Source organism: Clupea harengus, chromosome 10, assembly GCF_900700415.2.
Source record: "Clupea harengus chromosome 10, Ch_v2.0.2, whole genome shotgun sequence".
Taxonomy (NCBI): Eukaryota; Metazoa; Chordata; class Actinopteri; order Clupeiformes; family Clupeidae; genus Clupea; species Clupea harengus.
The window spans coordinates 19,598,029-19,614,437 of record NC_045161.1 but is presented as its reverse complement, the minus strand read 5'-3'; the positions used below and the strand labels follow the sequence as shown (position 1 = coordinate 19,614,437).

General features: G+C 45.7%; 1 protein-coding gene across 1 annotated transcript in view; it reads right to left on the bottom strand.

The window, feature by feature from the left end:
* Window positions 1–4,381: 4,381 nt before the first annotated feature.
* Window positions 4,382–16,409, bottom strand: part of xpr1a (xenotropic and polytropic retrovirus receptor 1a) — an 84,040-nt gene continuing 72,012 nt past the window's right edge. The window contains exons 12-15 of the mRNA XM_012828236.3: window positions 10,623–10,789; window positions 9,151–9,290; window positions 5,892–6,113; window positions 4,382–4,620 (exon numbers count right to left, since the gene is read on the bottom strand). Of these exons, the coding sequence (XP_012683690.1) occupies window positions 4,563–4,620; window positions 5,892–6,113; window positions 9,151–9,290; window positions 10,623–10,789 (587 nt within the window). The 3' untranslated portion in view covers window positions 4,382–4,562. The remainder of the gene's footprint in view (window positions 4,621–5,891; window positions 6,114–9,150; window positions 9,291–10,622; window positions 10,790–16,409) is intronic.

Here is a 16,409-nt window from a genome sequence, read left to right as displayed (position 1 = left end):
CTAAAAATAAAGAATCTGACACCAAATAAAGATTTTAAAAATAAGCGTGGTTTATAAAACCCAGTTATGACAGGATCACCAAAGTGTACAGAGAAATACAAATGAGATCATCGGTAAAACCATTGGAATACAGCGATTACACTAAACATGTACAAACTACTCTTTAAAAGGGCATCGCTAAGACATTTTCTCTCTTTAAATACCTTCAAAACACATAACCACAGATATCTGATTCTATTTTATCTTCATTTTGTCCACTTAAATTATCTAAAGTACAACTACAGCATCAACTACAAATATTGTCACAGTCATTTATTTTAGGAAGAAGGGATACAACATCAAGAAGTTAGAAAATATGCAGAGGTCACACACTTGAACATCATCTGTTTAGCAAGCAGTAGAAGTCAAAACGATCACGTTATTACGTCTCCCAATGAAAAAGATGAGATGACGGCAGGGCTTGCATTTCATTTCAGTACTCTAATGTCAAAATTACAAAAAGACCCTGATGTTTGTAAGGGACGTTTCCACAGGTTTATTTCATATGGAGTTGACACAGATGAACCAAGTCCCATATCTCACAGCTTTCTACACTGTGTTAATGTCATGGCTCTCCAGCGAGCACCCGACTCTGGAGTGGCTCTGGCTCCGATTCGGCTCAGACGCTCCAGACCCCACTATGTGGCTCTCTCTACGACCCAATCGAACAGAGTAAAACACAAACCCCTCACACTGCTCCTCGATGCAAACCCTGGGATGAGGGGGTGGGAAATCATTAGAAAGATACATCGAGACAAGATCAACCACAGTCCATATTCATTAAGGTTTTCCCTTCTTTCTTTTTTTTTTTAAATACACATTTTCAAAGGTTTTACATATAAGAAAGAGTGCAGGATCAAAACAACCCCCCCCCCCCCTCCCCCTCCCCAATCATCTTAATACTGGTTGTTAAAACAAATACATGAGCATGGACATAAATAAATCAACATTACAAATAAAATGTTTACTTTATATACACGATGGAAAAATAAATTAAAATATTTACAATGACAAAAAGAAAAGCAGCATACAAGCATGACACTTGGCAAAGCAATAATGAATGCAATTCTGATTGGATGGGACGGGATTGTGCTCACTGTCGAGGGACGAATCACAGAGAAGGAGTTTCTACACGAAGATAATATACTCTGCGTGTGTGATTGTGTGTGTGACTGTGTGTGAGGATACGGGGGTGTCTAAGCAACTCTGAGAGGCAACCAAAGGTGTAGAGGTCCATCGACAGAAAAGGCTTGATGACTCAAAAGCTAGAAGAGAAACGTAAATAAAGGCAAACTTGCAGCGCAACGTTGGATGTTCTTTGGTGACAGAGGTGGAGATGAACTGTCCAGCTGAGAGAGCGGAGTTACTTCATGGTCTTAAACGGGAGAGACGATCTCCACCGCTAAGCTCAAACTCTCAATTGAGTGATTACAGACAATTACAGAGATCTTTTCGTTTCTATAAGTTACAGAGAACAGAAGTTACAAAGACTGAACTCCTGTAATACCACTCAAAAGAGGTTGGAGTAGCCATGTTCTGATTACTGTCATACACAATATTCATCTCCAGCAGTGCTCTTTTCAAAGGCATGAGCCATTGTGTGCATTAATCTCCAATTAAAAACAATTATGAACACCAGCGGTAGAGCAACAAGTAATCTTTCTCTGATGCCGCTGGATTCATTAAAAATGACAATGAGTAAGGAAGTCATTTTAAGAACCACAGACTGCTCACTGTTCACAGACACCATGACGTGACGGTCTAACATTTACCACAGGGTGACGGACAAGAGCATCACAGACAGGGATGACGGACAGACAACGCAGCGGTGAGTACATGCATCCTTCCTCTGAAAGCCAGGAGGCCTGTGAAAATAACAGCCAGCCTGCTTTCAAAGTTACAACCGGTAGGGATTGTGCTCGCAAAACTGTCTACAAAATCGAGGCATGCATGGAGAGACGATGTCAATTGCACCTATTTCTGGCTGAAATGGTTTTCTACCAGGTGTGTTATATGAGGGGAAACCATGGATATGACCAAGGATAGGATCAGTGGAAGATAGGTCTCATGGATAGGTCTCATGGATAGGATCAGTGGAGGATAGGACCAGTGGAGGATAGGTCTCATGAATAGGGCCAGGGATAGGTCTCATGGATAGGATCAGTGGAGGATAGGATCAGTGGAGGATAGGTCTCATGAATAGGGCCAGGGATAGGTCTCATGGATAGGATCAGTGGAGGATAGGATCAGTGGAGGATAGGTCTCATGAATAGGGCCAGGGATAGGATCAATGGAGGTCAGTGCTCTGCCACAGGCAACACAGCATCAATGGGAAACACATATAGCTCTCCTAGGCTCTTATGTTCAGTTTGAATGTACAGGTAGATTCAGGCAGTGACAGGTGTGCAACTGGAGAGCCTATCCCAGCTTTCCAGAAAGCCACTGACTCTAACCTTTAACCCTTAACCCTTAACCTGGATCTGGTGCGGATTGGGCCCAGAACTGAGCCTCCTCTGGGTCACCAATCAGCAGGATGAGTAGACTGACCCTCTCTGACCCGACAACTCACTAAACCGCACCACAGGTCGCAACACTGCCCTGTAATACTTATTAGCAGAGTCCCAAAAGCAAATACTGTTTCAATTTAAATAAGCTCAACTCATGAATACTTTCATAATGGCAAACGCAATGTGCTTGAATATGACAACACATCTGAAAAACCCAAGCTCCACTCCGTTCCTGTTCTTATAAATAGCATTATAGGAGGATTTTGTTTTCAACATAAGCATAAAGACCAGTATAGGTGAACAACTACGCCAAAGTGGTGTCAGACCTGTATCAAAGTCTTACATCAATATCCCATCAGGAAGGCCCGTGGCTACAGTAAACGCAAATCCAGTTGGTCCCCACAATTTAATTCAGTTTTCAATTCAATTTGATTGGTGTGGCACCATTACCAAAGATCTCCATGGCCCTCACTTGCCCTTGTCTTGGGCCGGACACAGCAATGAGCTCGCATGTGAGAGGGTGCTTTCCGCAGTTACATAAGGCTGTGATAATATGAGATCTATGGACAGCCATGGTGGGATTCTGGGAAGTGTCACATTCTTTTCTTACTTCAGTGACACAGTGTGAAGACCCAGGGATAAAGCGTTGGCTATGCAGAGAAGATAGGGCATTGGCCCCTTTATACATGTTGTCATCCAAAGCACATTCTTAGCCCAATCAATCTATCAAACTGTGTTTTAGTCATATGTTGCCACTGGCAACAGTCTCCACTGTAACAGGACACTGCCATTAAGCCCGAATATATATATATATGAACAACCTTCACAGCTTTACTACATACTCTGATCCTGACAACATACAGCTCAAAAAGGGACCAATGTAAACCTTAGCAAGAGAACACAAGATCTGCTGAGTTGAAGTCTGAGGCTGACGTTCACCCTGAGGTTCACATTGAGGTTCACACTGTCAGTCACTGCACTGCACCTAACTGTGCTCCAAACACAGTCATCCTCATAAACAATAAATAACACAAAATATGATTAGAAATGATATTGATGCATAACAATGAAAGCAAACAAAATATATAGAAAGACCTTCACCACACCTGCAGTGGGAAAGCCTTCAAGAGTCTTTTTTTTTTTTTACATTTCCCACAAGTACACCAGGGAACATGAACAGCTAAATGAGAAAACATATGATTGGGTACAAACAGTGTTCTGCCTCCACACTCTGTGTTGAGTTTAACAGAACTACCCAGCTCCCTCGCTCGCTCGCTCGCTCGCCATTTAGGTTTCAAATCTACTGACTTTTTCAGTCTTCCCTCTGCAAGTCCTAATAAAGGTTTTGTAAACAGTCATTTAGTTATTTTTGTATTTTGATTAATGCATCTTCAATAAAAATGTCATGACAAATAAATATACAAACACAAAAGTATTAACATAGAAAGAGAGAAAAACATGATTTAAAAAGTCTGATTAAAAAATACTTGGAGAAAAATCCCAAGAAGTGCCAGTGTGTGCATAATGTCTAAAAAAATGTGTGTGTCATAACTTGTGTCTGCAGGTATATTATTTGACAGTAGATATGACCCGATATGTCCAGATATCATGGAGTTGTGCTTCAGTTGGTCTGCTTTCTCCTCTGTCCCTACGTTAGCGTGTATGGATGGGTTTGTGGGTGAATACAAGGGTTTGTTTGTGTGTGTGTGTGTGTGTGTGTGTGTGTGTGTGTGTGTGTGTGAGAGAGAGAGAGAGAGGGAGAGAGAGGGAGAGAGAGGGAGAGAGAGATGTATCTGTGTTCATGTTCATCTGTGTGTCTGACTGTTATATGTCTGTGTGTGTGTGTGTGTGTGTGTGTGTGTGTGTTTGTGTCTGTGTGTGTGTGTGTGTGTGTGTGAGTCCAGGAGGAGGTCATGTGTGATGAGGCAGCTCTGTGATGGACAGGTCGATGGTACAGGAGAGAGAGGATGAGTTTCCTGACACGGACACGGACGCGGACGTGGCGGCGGCAGTCGCTCAGCTGAAGGCTTCATCATCCGTGTCCTCGATGAGAACCTTGGTGTCCTTCTTGGACCTGTGGGAAAGCAGGGAACATGGAGGGGAGAAGCAGAGGAGGAGAATTACATTCTCAGACAGTCCAAGGCAGGATTGCGGCGGCAATGTTGTTGCAATACTCCGTGTGTGTTTGAGCAAAGCCCAATCTGTCAGCTCTGATGCCAGTCACAGGCTTATGCTGACGGATAAACAGTGTTTTGGAGTGCAGGAGAGGAGGGAGACGGAGAGAGAGAAAGACAAACATACATAGACAAACAGATAGATAGATAGAGGGAGAGAGAGAATAACAAACAGATAGATAGACAGATAGATATAGGGAGAGAGAGAAAGACAAACATACATAGATAGACAGATAGAGGGAGATAGAGAGAATAACAACATAGATGGATAGAGAGATAGATAGATAGATAGATAGATAGAGAGAGAGAATGACAATGAGAAAGAGAAAGAGGGGGGATCAGAAGATGGCATTGTAGTGGGAGGAGAGCAGGCGTCGGAGAGAGAGAGAGAGCAGGGGAGGAGAGAGAGAGAGAGCAGGGGTCGGAGAGAGAGAGAGAGAGAGAGCAGGAAGGAGAGTGAGGGAGATCATTTCCAAGCACTGTTAATGACTTAAGAATATATGAATCAAGTGCCTTGTATTAATATATACCTTGTATGAATCATGTGCTTATGTAAGCAGGGACATGGCTTTTCTGTGTTTCTGTGTGTGTGTGTAACTTAGATTATTAGGTGCCACTTAGTCTGCATATGTGCAAGAGCATGTTTAGACCAGAGGTGATAAGAAGGGTCGAACTGTGCTTTTTCCGACCTTGTGCAAAACTGCCATCCTTGGCTGGTTATCCCTGCTGAACGCTAAACTTCTGTCTATATAAACCTTGTGCGATGTGTTTATCATTGCTTCACTTTCAGCCTTGTGCTGTGAGTGAGCCTGATTGCAATTGTTGTTGTCTAATAAATATACTTATATGCAACTCCGGAGTCCTGAGGTAACTAGAGTGAATTTTCACCTATCAGAGAGATAGAGAGAGATAGAGAGACATGGCCTCATACTGGGAGGAGAGCAGGGGTCAGAGAGAGAGACAGAAAGAGAGAGAGAGAGAGAGACAGAAAGAGAAAGAGAGAGGGAGGGAGAAAGAGAGAGAGAGAGAGAGAGAGATGGCCTCGTACTGGGAGGAGAGCAGGGGTCAGAGAGAGAGAGAGAGAGAGAGAGAGAGAGATAGAGAGAGAGAGACAGAAAGAGAGAGAGAGAGAGGGAGGAAGAACGAGAGAGAGAGAGAGATGGCCTCGTACTGGGAGGAGAGCAGGGGTCGGCGCAGAGAGAGGCTGTAGCTGCGCTTCCAGGTCTTCTTGCCCAGCCGGTTCTTCACCCCGTCGTCCTGGTCCATCATCTGCTCCAGCAGCGTCTGGTCGTCGGCGTTGAGCGGCGCCACCGAGATGTCCCGCACCGCACGGAACTCACCACAGTTGTTCAGGTGCTCGTTCTCCAGGCGGAAGAAGTTCCACACAAAGCGCCTGAGAGCCACAGAGGACCGCACCATTAAATGCAGTACACATCTGGAGTGAGTACACTCCTGAGCAAGATCACTTAAATGCAGTATACATCTGGAGTGAGTACACTCCTGAGCAAGATCACTTAAATGCAGTATACAACTGGAGTGAGTACACTCCTGAGCAAGATCACTTAAATGCAGTATACATCTGGAGTGAGTACACTCCTGAGCAAGAACACTTAAATGCAGTATACAACTGGAGTGAGTACACTCCTGTGCAAGATCACTTAAATGCAGTATACAACTGGAATTGGATCACAGTAATTACAGTAATTGTATTACTTCTATGTTGAACAGTAGGGTATTTGTAGGGTCTCATGTCAAATTAAAAACTAACAGTTTAGATTTACTACATTAAAGCTACAGGCCAAAAAGTCAGTACACCGTTCATTACTGAGATTTAAATATTGTATTGGAGTATACCAATGTTAGTATACCAATGTTAGACACATTTCTGGAGAGATGTTGTGCTATTCTTCTGAGACAATCTTTTCAGCTGTTCTTTGCTGGAGGGGTTGTGTTGCTCTACCTTCCTCTTTAAAATACCCCAAAGGTGTTCTATTCAAGTCAGGTGACATTCTTGGCCAGCTCATAGTTTTTTTCTTCTTTAGAATCTCTTGCACTATTTTAGCAGTGTGCTTTGAATCGTTATCATGCTGGAACATTCCCCTTCTGCCTGGGAGTCAGCCGGTATTTTGGAGTATCCACTGGCATTTATGGTGACATCTTTAAATGTCATCTCACCAACACCTTTTGCTCTCATGCAGCCCCATGTCATCACACTCCCACCTCCAGGCTTCACTGTCAGGACTATGCAGGTGGGAGTGTGGTAGTGTGGTAGTGTGGTAGTGTGGCATAGTGGCAGTGTGGCAGCGTGGTAGTGTGGCATAGTGGCAGCATGGTAGTGTGGCATAGTGGCAGTGTGGCAGCGTGGTAGTGTGGTAGTGTGGTAGCGTGGCAGTGTGGCAGCGTGGTAGTGTGGCATAGTGGCAGTGTGGCAGTGTGGCAGTGTGGCAGCGTGGTAGTGTGGCATAGTGGCAGTGTGGCAGTGTGGTAGTGTGGTAGTGTGGCAGTCCTGGCCAGGTTTACGCCAAACACGCTGGACCACATCAGAGCCGAGCAAATGTATCTTGGTCTCATCTGATCAAAAGAATGTGCTCCCAATATTCATCAAGCTTCTTTTCCTGCTCTTTAGCAGTTTAATCTTGCAGTGTGCCCAAGAGCGAGCAAGGGTGTTTTTGTCTTGGACGCTGTCCATAGAGGTTGACGTTATGCAATGTCCTTCACACTGTCTGAGCTCTCCCAGAAACACAGATTTCCATTCATAACCCCTGTGCCAAGCCTGAAGCACTTGTTTGTCAGTTTTTCAGAGCTAGACTGTGCATGTAGCGCCCTGTCTGTGCCACCATTTCAGGAGAATGGCCTCTGCAGCTCTGATCAGTGGTTCTATGGCTCATTCTGTACCTCCTGATTAGGGTTTCGACTGATTTTTTTAATTGGTCTTCCTGTATCCTTGTCTCACAATTCAGATTTTTCAATTCCTCTGGTAATTCGTTTCCAAGATGCAGACATGCAGATAGACACAGATCACAGGTCAAACACTGGGAAAGTTGTGGTGTTCACAGGTCATTTTATAACCATGCAATTAGGCAAATGGAAATCACAGTATAGTCAATGTAGAGTCAATGATCACAGGTTTTCTAACATGTGTGCAAGTTATAACAGGCGTGTTCACTACTGTTGCATAGAGTTTGTGCTTTGAGGCCTGTATTTTCACTATAGTCTTTTTAAAGTATTTGTTTTTTTATTGTTCATATGAGAAAATACTCAACTAATTGTGAAATTGTGCAATTATTGAGAGGTGATACAATTTTGAATGGTTTGTAATTTAAGTGACACTGCACAGGAGTGTCCTCACAGATTTGAGCCAATATTAGCCCTTTACTGGACCTCTGTCCCCGCTCAGGGCACAGGAGTCAGGGAGGAGAGGATGGCTTCTTCACAGCCTTCAGCACCTCTTTCTGTGAGTGTGCTTCTGGGTCTGTGAGTGTGCTTCTGGGTCTGTGAGTGTGCTTCTGGGTCTGTGAGTGTGCTTCTGGGTCTGTGAGTGTGCTTCTGGGTCTGTGAGTGTGCTTCTGGGTCTGTGAGTGTGCTTCTGGGTCTGTGAGTGTGCTTCTGGGTCTGTGAAGGTGCTTCTTTCCTGGGTTGGCTCTGTGAGGTTGGGCCTGGGTTGGCTCTGTGTGTATGGGCCTGGGTTGGCTCTGTGTGTATGGGCCTGGGTTGGCTCTGTGAGGATGTGAGGGTGGTTCTGGGTCGGCTCTGTGAGGATGGTTCTGTGTGTATGGGCCTGGGTTGGTTCTGTGTGTATGGGCCTGGGTTGGCTCTGTGATGATGTGAGGGTGGTCCTGGGTTGGCTCTGTGAGGATGGGCCTGTGTGTATGGGCCTGGGTTGGTTCTGTGTGAATGGGCCTGGGTCGGCTCTGTGAGGATGTGAGGGTGGTTCTGTGAGGGTGGGCCTGTGTTGGCTCTGTGTGTATGGGCCTGGGTCGGCTCTGTGAGGATGGTTCCGTGTGAATGGGCCTGGGTTGGCTCTGTGTGTATGGGCCTGTGTTGGCTCTGTGTGTATGGGCCTGGGTCGGCTCTGTGAGGATGGGCCTGTGTTGGCTCTGTGAGGATGGTTCCGTGTGTATGGGCCTGTGTTGGCTCTGTGAAGATGGTTCTGTGTGTATGGGCCTGTGTTGGCTCTGTGAAGATGGTTCTGTGTGTATGGGCCTGTGTTGGTTCTGTGTGAATGGGCCTGTGTTGGCTCTGTGTGTATGGGCCTGTGTTGGCTCTGTGAGGTTGGTTCTGTGTGAATGGGCCTGTGTTGGCTCTGTGTGTATGGGCCTGGGTCGGCTCTGTGTGTATGGACCTGGGTTGGTTCTGTGTGTATGGGCCTGGGCCGGCTCTGTGAGGATGGGCCTGTGTTGGCTCTGTGAGGGTGTGAGGGTGATCCTCACCTGAACACTTCCAGAGGCGCCAGTAGAGTGGCCAGGATGTCGGAGATGGAGTGGTAGGGCGTCATGGTGGACAGAGACAGCTGCAGGGTCCAGGCGAAGCGCAGCATCACGTCCTCTATGATGGCACAGTAGTAGTAGGCCTGGGCGGACGCACAAGCAGATTCAAACGGGATTATAAAGCTTTTACCCTGACCTGTAGCGTATTTAAAAGCTTTTACCCTGACCTGTAGCGAATTTAAAAGCTTTTACCCTAACCTGTAGCGTATTTAAAAACTTTACCCCAGTGGTTCCCAAACTTTTTACAGTCCCGTACCCCTTCAGACATTTAATCTCCAGCTGCGTATCCCCCCCCCCCCCCCGTTGAAAAAAAAAAAGTTTTCCTTTTCACCTATTACTTTAATTCCGTTTTAATCCGTTTCGGCTCATTTTGTTCACCCAGAGGTAGATTGATGGCTTAAAATGAGTGAATAATATGTGCCACAAGTGACCCAAACCTTATAGGTTCTTGTTTGCCAGCCATCAACAGAACAGAAGACTAAAAAAACATTATTTTCAGGCGATTGGGAAGATGAGCGAATTCATTTGACAGGCTACGGAGGTCTGTGTTGAATAGGGGGGCGTGGCCGGAGCGGAGTTCAGCACAGACGTGACATTTTCTCAGTGGTTTTGTTTTCTAATTAATGATTGTTCATTGTTGCGATCGTCGTTGTGTTTATAAGAAAGAAATACAGCCTTGCAGGACAAAATACAGGGGAATTTGGGCGATTTTGATGCACAAAATGATGTTTCCGTCTGAAAGTTGCAATTCTGTTTCAAACGGTACATTCTGCGAATTCCGTCCGTTTTCTGTTATCGCGGAAATTTTCTCCCCGCGTACCCCCTGAACCACTTCGCGTACCCCTGGGGGTACGCGTACCCCAGTTTGGGAACCGATGCTTTACCCTAACCTGTAGCGAATTTAAAAGCTTTTACCCTAACCTGTAGCGAATTTAAAAGCTTTTACCCTGACCTGTAGCGAATTTAAAAGCTTTTACCCTGACCTGCACTGGATTTAAAAGCTTTTACCCTGACCTGCAGTGAATGGCAAAGCGTTTACCCTGAATTGCAGCAAATTAAAAAAACTTTTACCCTGACACTGCAGCAAATTTAAAAGCTTTTACCCTGACCTGCAATGAATTTAAAAGCTTTTACCCTGACCTGCAAAGAATTTAAAAACTTTGACCCTGCAGTGAATGTCAAAGCAAGGTAGGCCATATTTTTTTCTATAAGAAATGACTATCATAAAACACCTCTTTAGATTAACCACAGTCTTGTAAAAGCTTGTCGCAATGCCAGGTAATTGCCTTTGAATTCTCTTTGAGGTTATGTTCAAGTCCAGTAGTTTATGGACATACTCTTTTATACAGTTTCTCTCCCATTCAGTCTCATTGATTGAAAATCAAACCCTATCCAGAGAAAGTGGTGACTCTCACTTTCTGTGGGTAGACGATCTCCTCCCTGAGGAAGGTGTTTTCCCCGGCGGTGCGGTCGAACAGGCCCCAGTCCATCTTCAGGTCCCAGATGAGAGTGTAGAGGGAGCTCACGGTGGAGAAGATGATCAGCAGGTAGAAGAAGACGTCTGCGTCATCATGGCTTTGTTCTGTAGGGAGAAAACGCATAAAGAAATCAAAAGATGGGAGATGATGAGAAGAGTGCACATTTCCCAATACAAAGCCAGTAAAAGTGCAGAAAACGAATGCCTGTGTTGAAGACGGAGTTACTGTGCTATCAAGGAAAAAGGGAACAAGACAAAGCTAAAAAAATAAACTGCAGTTGTTCCTCTTTCTTCCAGCAGAGGGAGCCCTATTATCAACGGCTTTCTTTGAGATGTTTTGAGAGCGCTTCATGCTCTAGTGAACACACACCATCGTCTGACTCATTACATCTCATGATATAGACTCATATCCCATTAGATGTCTAATTATGTCACACTATTCTCTCGTTGGCTCTGACTAAGCATATTCACTAGGACACACACCCTGTACTGTACCGTAGGGACTGGACTATGTGGTATTCTCAAACCCATTCACCACTGGTCTGTCTAACCCTAACCTCCTTTCAATAAGTAAATGTGAAAACTCTACCGGATGTCTGTAAATGGATCGCATTCATTTTTCTCCAGATCCAATCCCTTCACCTTGTTACTCTAGATTTCAAAGTCATGTGTGATCAACTGGCGTGTGTGTTTCAGAAACCGAGCGGCTTCAGAGTCATCATTTCCCACATTTCTCACCTCACACACGTTCCCTGAAACTCACACACACAATGTCACCTCCCATGTATGCACAATACTGCATAGGCCACATGTAGTATGTGTCAGCCAAACCCAAACACATCCAGTTCAAATAGTGTGCATGAGTGAGTGACTGTTCCCCTTCTCCAGTGCCCTGCGCCGCTGCATAGCTGTCCAGTGTCATGTTCTCTTCCATGCGTACACAAGCCTCCATGGAAAGTGACAGTCAGTGACATAGGAATCAAATATCCAGTTAATACCAGCTGATTAACCACACAGAGCTCTCAACAAGACAAGGTCATGACTGGTAGTACGCAAAGAATGGCTTTACACCAGTGACAGTACCCTTAAAACACGCACACGGATGCACGCACGCACGCACGCACGCACACACACACGCACACGCACACACACAAACACACACACACACACACACACACACACACACACACAGGTACCCCGCTGTCTGCTTCAGCTTTCTGCTCACCTTCACACAGACCTCCGCGGTCTTTCTGCTCACCTTCACACTCACCTCCGCAGTCTACTTAAACTGGGGCTTGCTCTCGGCAGAAAGAGGTAAGTCTACTGCGTTGGGCTGATCTAAACCCTAAACTATGGTTTTATGACGCGTCTCTTGTTGACAGCTATAAAAGCTGACGGCTATAAAAGGCCAGGACACAAACCCTTTGGTCTGTTTAACACAAGTAACACAAGTTGTTCTTGTTTTGCTGCTCGCTATGCAGTGGCTGCTGTCGTTCCATCTGGCCTGACTAAGGATCGTGCAGCACAGGGAAATAAACCACTCTGGGTTTCTGCAGCTTGACTCAGTCCAGTTTAGTGTTCTTTCAGCCGATGTGGATGTAGGATTAGATGAGAGGATAGATGAAATACACATGAACACACACATACACCTACGCACACGGGCGCAAGCACACACACACACACACACACAACCAGCCACACACACACACACACACATACACACACACACACATATACACACACACACCCACACAACCAGCCACACACACATACACCCACACACCCACCCACCCCCACGCACGCAAGCACGCACGCACGCACGCACACACACCCACACACCCACACACACACACACACACACACACACACAAAAGCAAATCTAGATACACAGACAGGTCATTTTTCACTGAGAAGCCAATTGCCTGGCATTTGTCTGTCCTGGCATACGCCTCTCACCTAAGGAGGCCTGTAGCAGAGCGTGAGGTGTGTAGCGGGGTGTGAGGTGTGTATCAGTGTGTATCAGTGTGTGAGGTGTGTATCAGTGTGTGAGGTGTGTATCAGTGTGTGAGGTGATTATGGTGTCCTCACACCACCTCCCCCCCCCTCGTCTCCGCTCCGGCATGGCAGCTTACCTGCTGTAGGTTACACACACTAATATCTACTCTTCATGATCCCCTTACAATAAACAGTGAATGGTCTAAGGGAGACTTTACCTATAGAAAACAATGCATTTCATTTAAGACAGTACAACATGCAGAAGATTCATGCAACCCAGCGTCTTTTAAAGTAACTTTATATTCTGGGTGTGCAAATATGTGAATGCAAATGACTCTATTTAACACCTTCACTGAGTTTTCCCCTATTCTCAAAGACAGACATTTGCACAGTCACTGATCCTCAAACAGTTCAGGAAACACCCCTCGGTTTTTTCACATTCGCACTGACTGCATTCTTAGACCCTTTCTGGGCCCAGTAGCAGCACCAGCACCAGCACCAGCACCCGAGTGGGACTTAATCTAGACAGATATAATCCTCCTGCTCATTTCCCCTCAATAGAGGTCTTCAGCATGTCATATTTCTATAGAGGTCTTCAGCATGTCATATCTCTATAGAGTTCTTAAGCCTGTCATATCTGAGTGCATTTTACAGCTCATTTCTCCTCAATAGAGTTCTTCAGCATGTAATATCTCTATAAAGGTCTGGCGTGGGCTGTGAGAGAGCTGTTATAAAATCATCTCCAGCCAGACTGGAGCCCCTCATCACTATTCCACACGAGGCACAGGGAGCCGTGTTCTAGCCGCGGGCCGGCAATTACTGATCGTTCCTGCAGGATGGCCATTTTCCTCCTCTTTCGCCCTTTTTTCCTCTCCTCCCACACTCCTCCCCGCCTTGCTTGCTCTCTCTCTCTCTCACTCTCACTCCCTCTCTCTCTCTCGCCCTCTCTTGCCGTCTTTACTTTTCATCTTACCTGTCTCTCACACAATGTCTCTTTCTTCTTTCATCTCCTTCATTAGTATTTCACCCCTACAGCTCCAACACAGTTTCTCACAGAAAGCTTCATCATCACTGAAAAAAATCTCCTCAGCAAAGAGAATAAAACGCCTCTCTTCATCCCGCTCTCTTCCCCCCCCCCCCCCCCCCTTCGCCACCACATCAGCACTCACCCAAAAGATTCAATACCACCCTGACATTTTCACACACAATGCCTCTCCTACTCCAGACCTGCAATAACTCAATCCGCTATACACTGGTAGCACAGTTTTCCTTTTCGAAACGTGTGTGTATGACGTGTTTCAGATCTGCCATGTCAAGCCGTTCAGATTTAATGGAGCCCTGGTGTTAGAGCCTCAGGGAATGTTTCAGAAGGGTTGACATTTAAGACCAGCAGTGCGACTGAACTATGAAAACTCAATACAGGTGGGAAAGATATCGGTTTCATATAAATCTAAGTCTAATTCAGCACCACTATCCCCCTCTAGGTCCTGCATACATACGTCCTTCAATATGTGGTCTCTGGTGTGTGTCTGGTTCTGACATTTAGTTATAGCGCACACACACGTAAAGACACCACACGGCCACATGATACAAGCACACTTGCGACTAAAACTACATCAGCATAAACCAAAGTAAAGATGAACTGAATGTTTTTCGATGTATCAAAACAAGGTTTGAAAGAGTAGCCAACCCCAATGGGTCCATCTCTAAAGCAAACCAGCGCTAGATTTATTTCACCTCAACCTAGTTTGATTAGATGCAGCCCCCCCTCCTGCTGATACTATCTGAGTGTGAAGACAGCGTGTCGCCGGATCTGCTAATGACCTCACTAGACTCCTCCCTGTCCCTACACGTGTTCATACATGCCCACTCAGCTGCGGTGTGTGTGTGTGTGTGTGTGTGTGTGTGTGTGTGTGGGTGCTGCGGTCCAGACTGCAGAAACACCGCCCCTGTCTGATAGGAGACTCATTTACACTGGCCTTAATGCAGACACATGAAGCCACACTTTATTTTGGTAGCTGCGTTTCTCATGCTGACAAGATGACCCATTTTAGTCGGCCCTGCTCGCTGTAGCCAATTCACAGGCTAGTGAACTAATGACCCATGTTTGTTTGGAACACATTCCCTATTCTTGATGAGGAAGTGTACTGACTGAGTTTGACTGTAGTTTTAAGACGTGCCTATAGTTACAGTAAGTGCACTATCTGGGCACAGCAAAGCATGTATGCAGGCATCAGCAGCAGAGATCACAGGTGTGTGTTATGCAGCAGAGATAACAGGTGTGTTATGATAACAGGTGTGTTATGCAGCAGAGATAACAGGTGTGTGTTATGCAGCAGAGATAACAGGTGTGTTATGCAGCAGATATAACAGGTGTGTTATGCAGCACAGATAACAGGTGTGTTATGCACATCCACTCAACCACCTCCTGGCCTAATTCACCACCATGGCGTTACTGGTTGACCTCGGCAAAGAAGCTGCTGTGTGAGCAGCTTGAGAGGACCCTCCAGTGTGCAGAGATTGAACACGCAACACGATGGGGAGATTCACTGGCCTCATTCAGCATTAGCATTCAGCACGATTAGCATTTAGCATTAGCATTCAGCATTAGCATTAGCATTCAGCATTAGCATTCAGCACGATTAGCATTAGAATGAGGGCCTCGTCAGGGGGACGTGCTGGTGACTCTAATCTCTGCTTCACAGACTAGCTCATACTTACTAGCCTTTGTTTTGAAGGACAATTTACTCAATAATGACTCATTCTCATCTCGTTGTGTTATATGTTTGTAAGATGCCTAAGTGAAGGATCAGAAACATTTGCAAACCCATGGCAGCTGAGCCATAGAAGGGTGGATTAAAGAGTATGATTAGGGTAAGACTGCTTTATTGACCACAGAGGCAGGATTGGGCCATGGCCATATCATGAGTATGATTAGGGTAAGACTGCTTTATTGACCACAGAGGCAGGATTGGGCCATTGGCCATGTCTGGACAAACTGGCAGATGGGATTCTGCATGATGGTCTTTCCTGATTTCCGAAATCAGTCCGATTACGAAAACATCTTTATTGATCTGGAAAAAAAACGATTTCATGAATAATTGAAAGACATGGAGTAACATTTAGCCAGAAAGGGGCCATTTGAAGATTAAGAGCTGACATTTATGAAAATAAATAAATAAGCTGGCTTGTCCAGGTATATAAATAATAAAAGCCGGCAGGCGGCTTGGCAGCTCCTTTGAAATGTTGGCTGTGGGCCACAGGCAGTGGGAGTGGAGCTACGGTGGCCCAGAGGGGCAGGGAGAGGAGCGGAGAGGAGAGGAGTGGAGTGGCGGCGGTTCAAAGTGAGCGACTCAGCTTTGGGTACTTCCTCTGTAGGTCTGCTATCAGCCAAATCAGCAGAGTTAATGGAGAATGCAGACAGATGTGTCTGGACTTCTAATGGAGGACAGGTCCTTTCAATCACAAACTCTTTCTCTCTCTCCCTCTCTCTCTCTCTCTCTCTCTCTCTCTTTCTCTTTCTCTCTCCCCTTCTCCACTGCACTCATCCATTCTTTCTCCTGATTCCAGGCTTTCTCTCACAAACTGACTGAATATGGGAATACACAGGATGCTGCGCTCGTCTAGTGAGCGTTGTTTAGCACTGCCATCTGTGCAAGTACGGCATTTGTAGTGTCACATTGGTGGAACGAACTGCCTGGCACTACCAGAGCAGGGGTGTCCAGGGGTG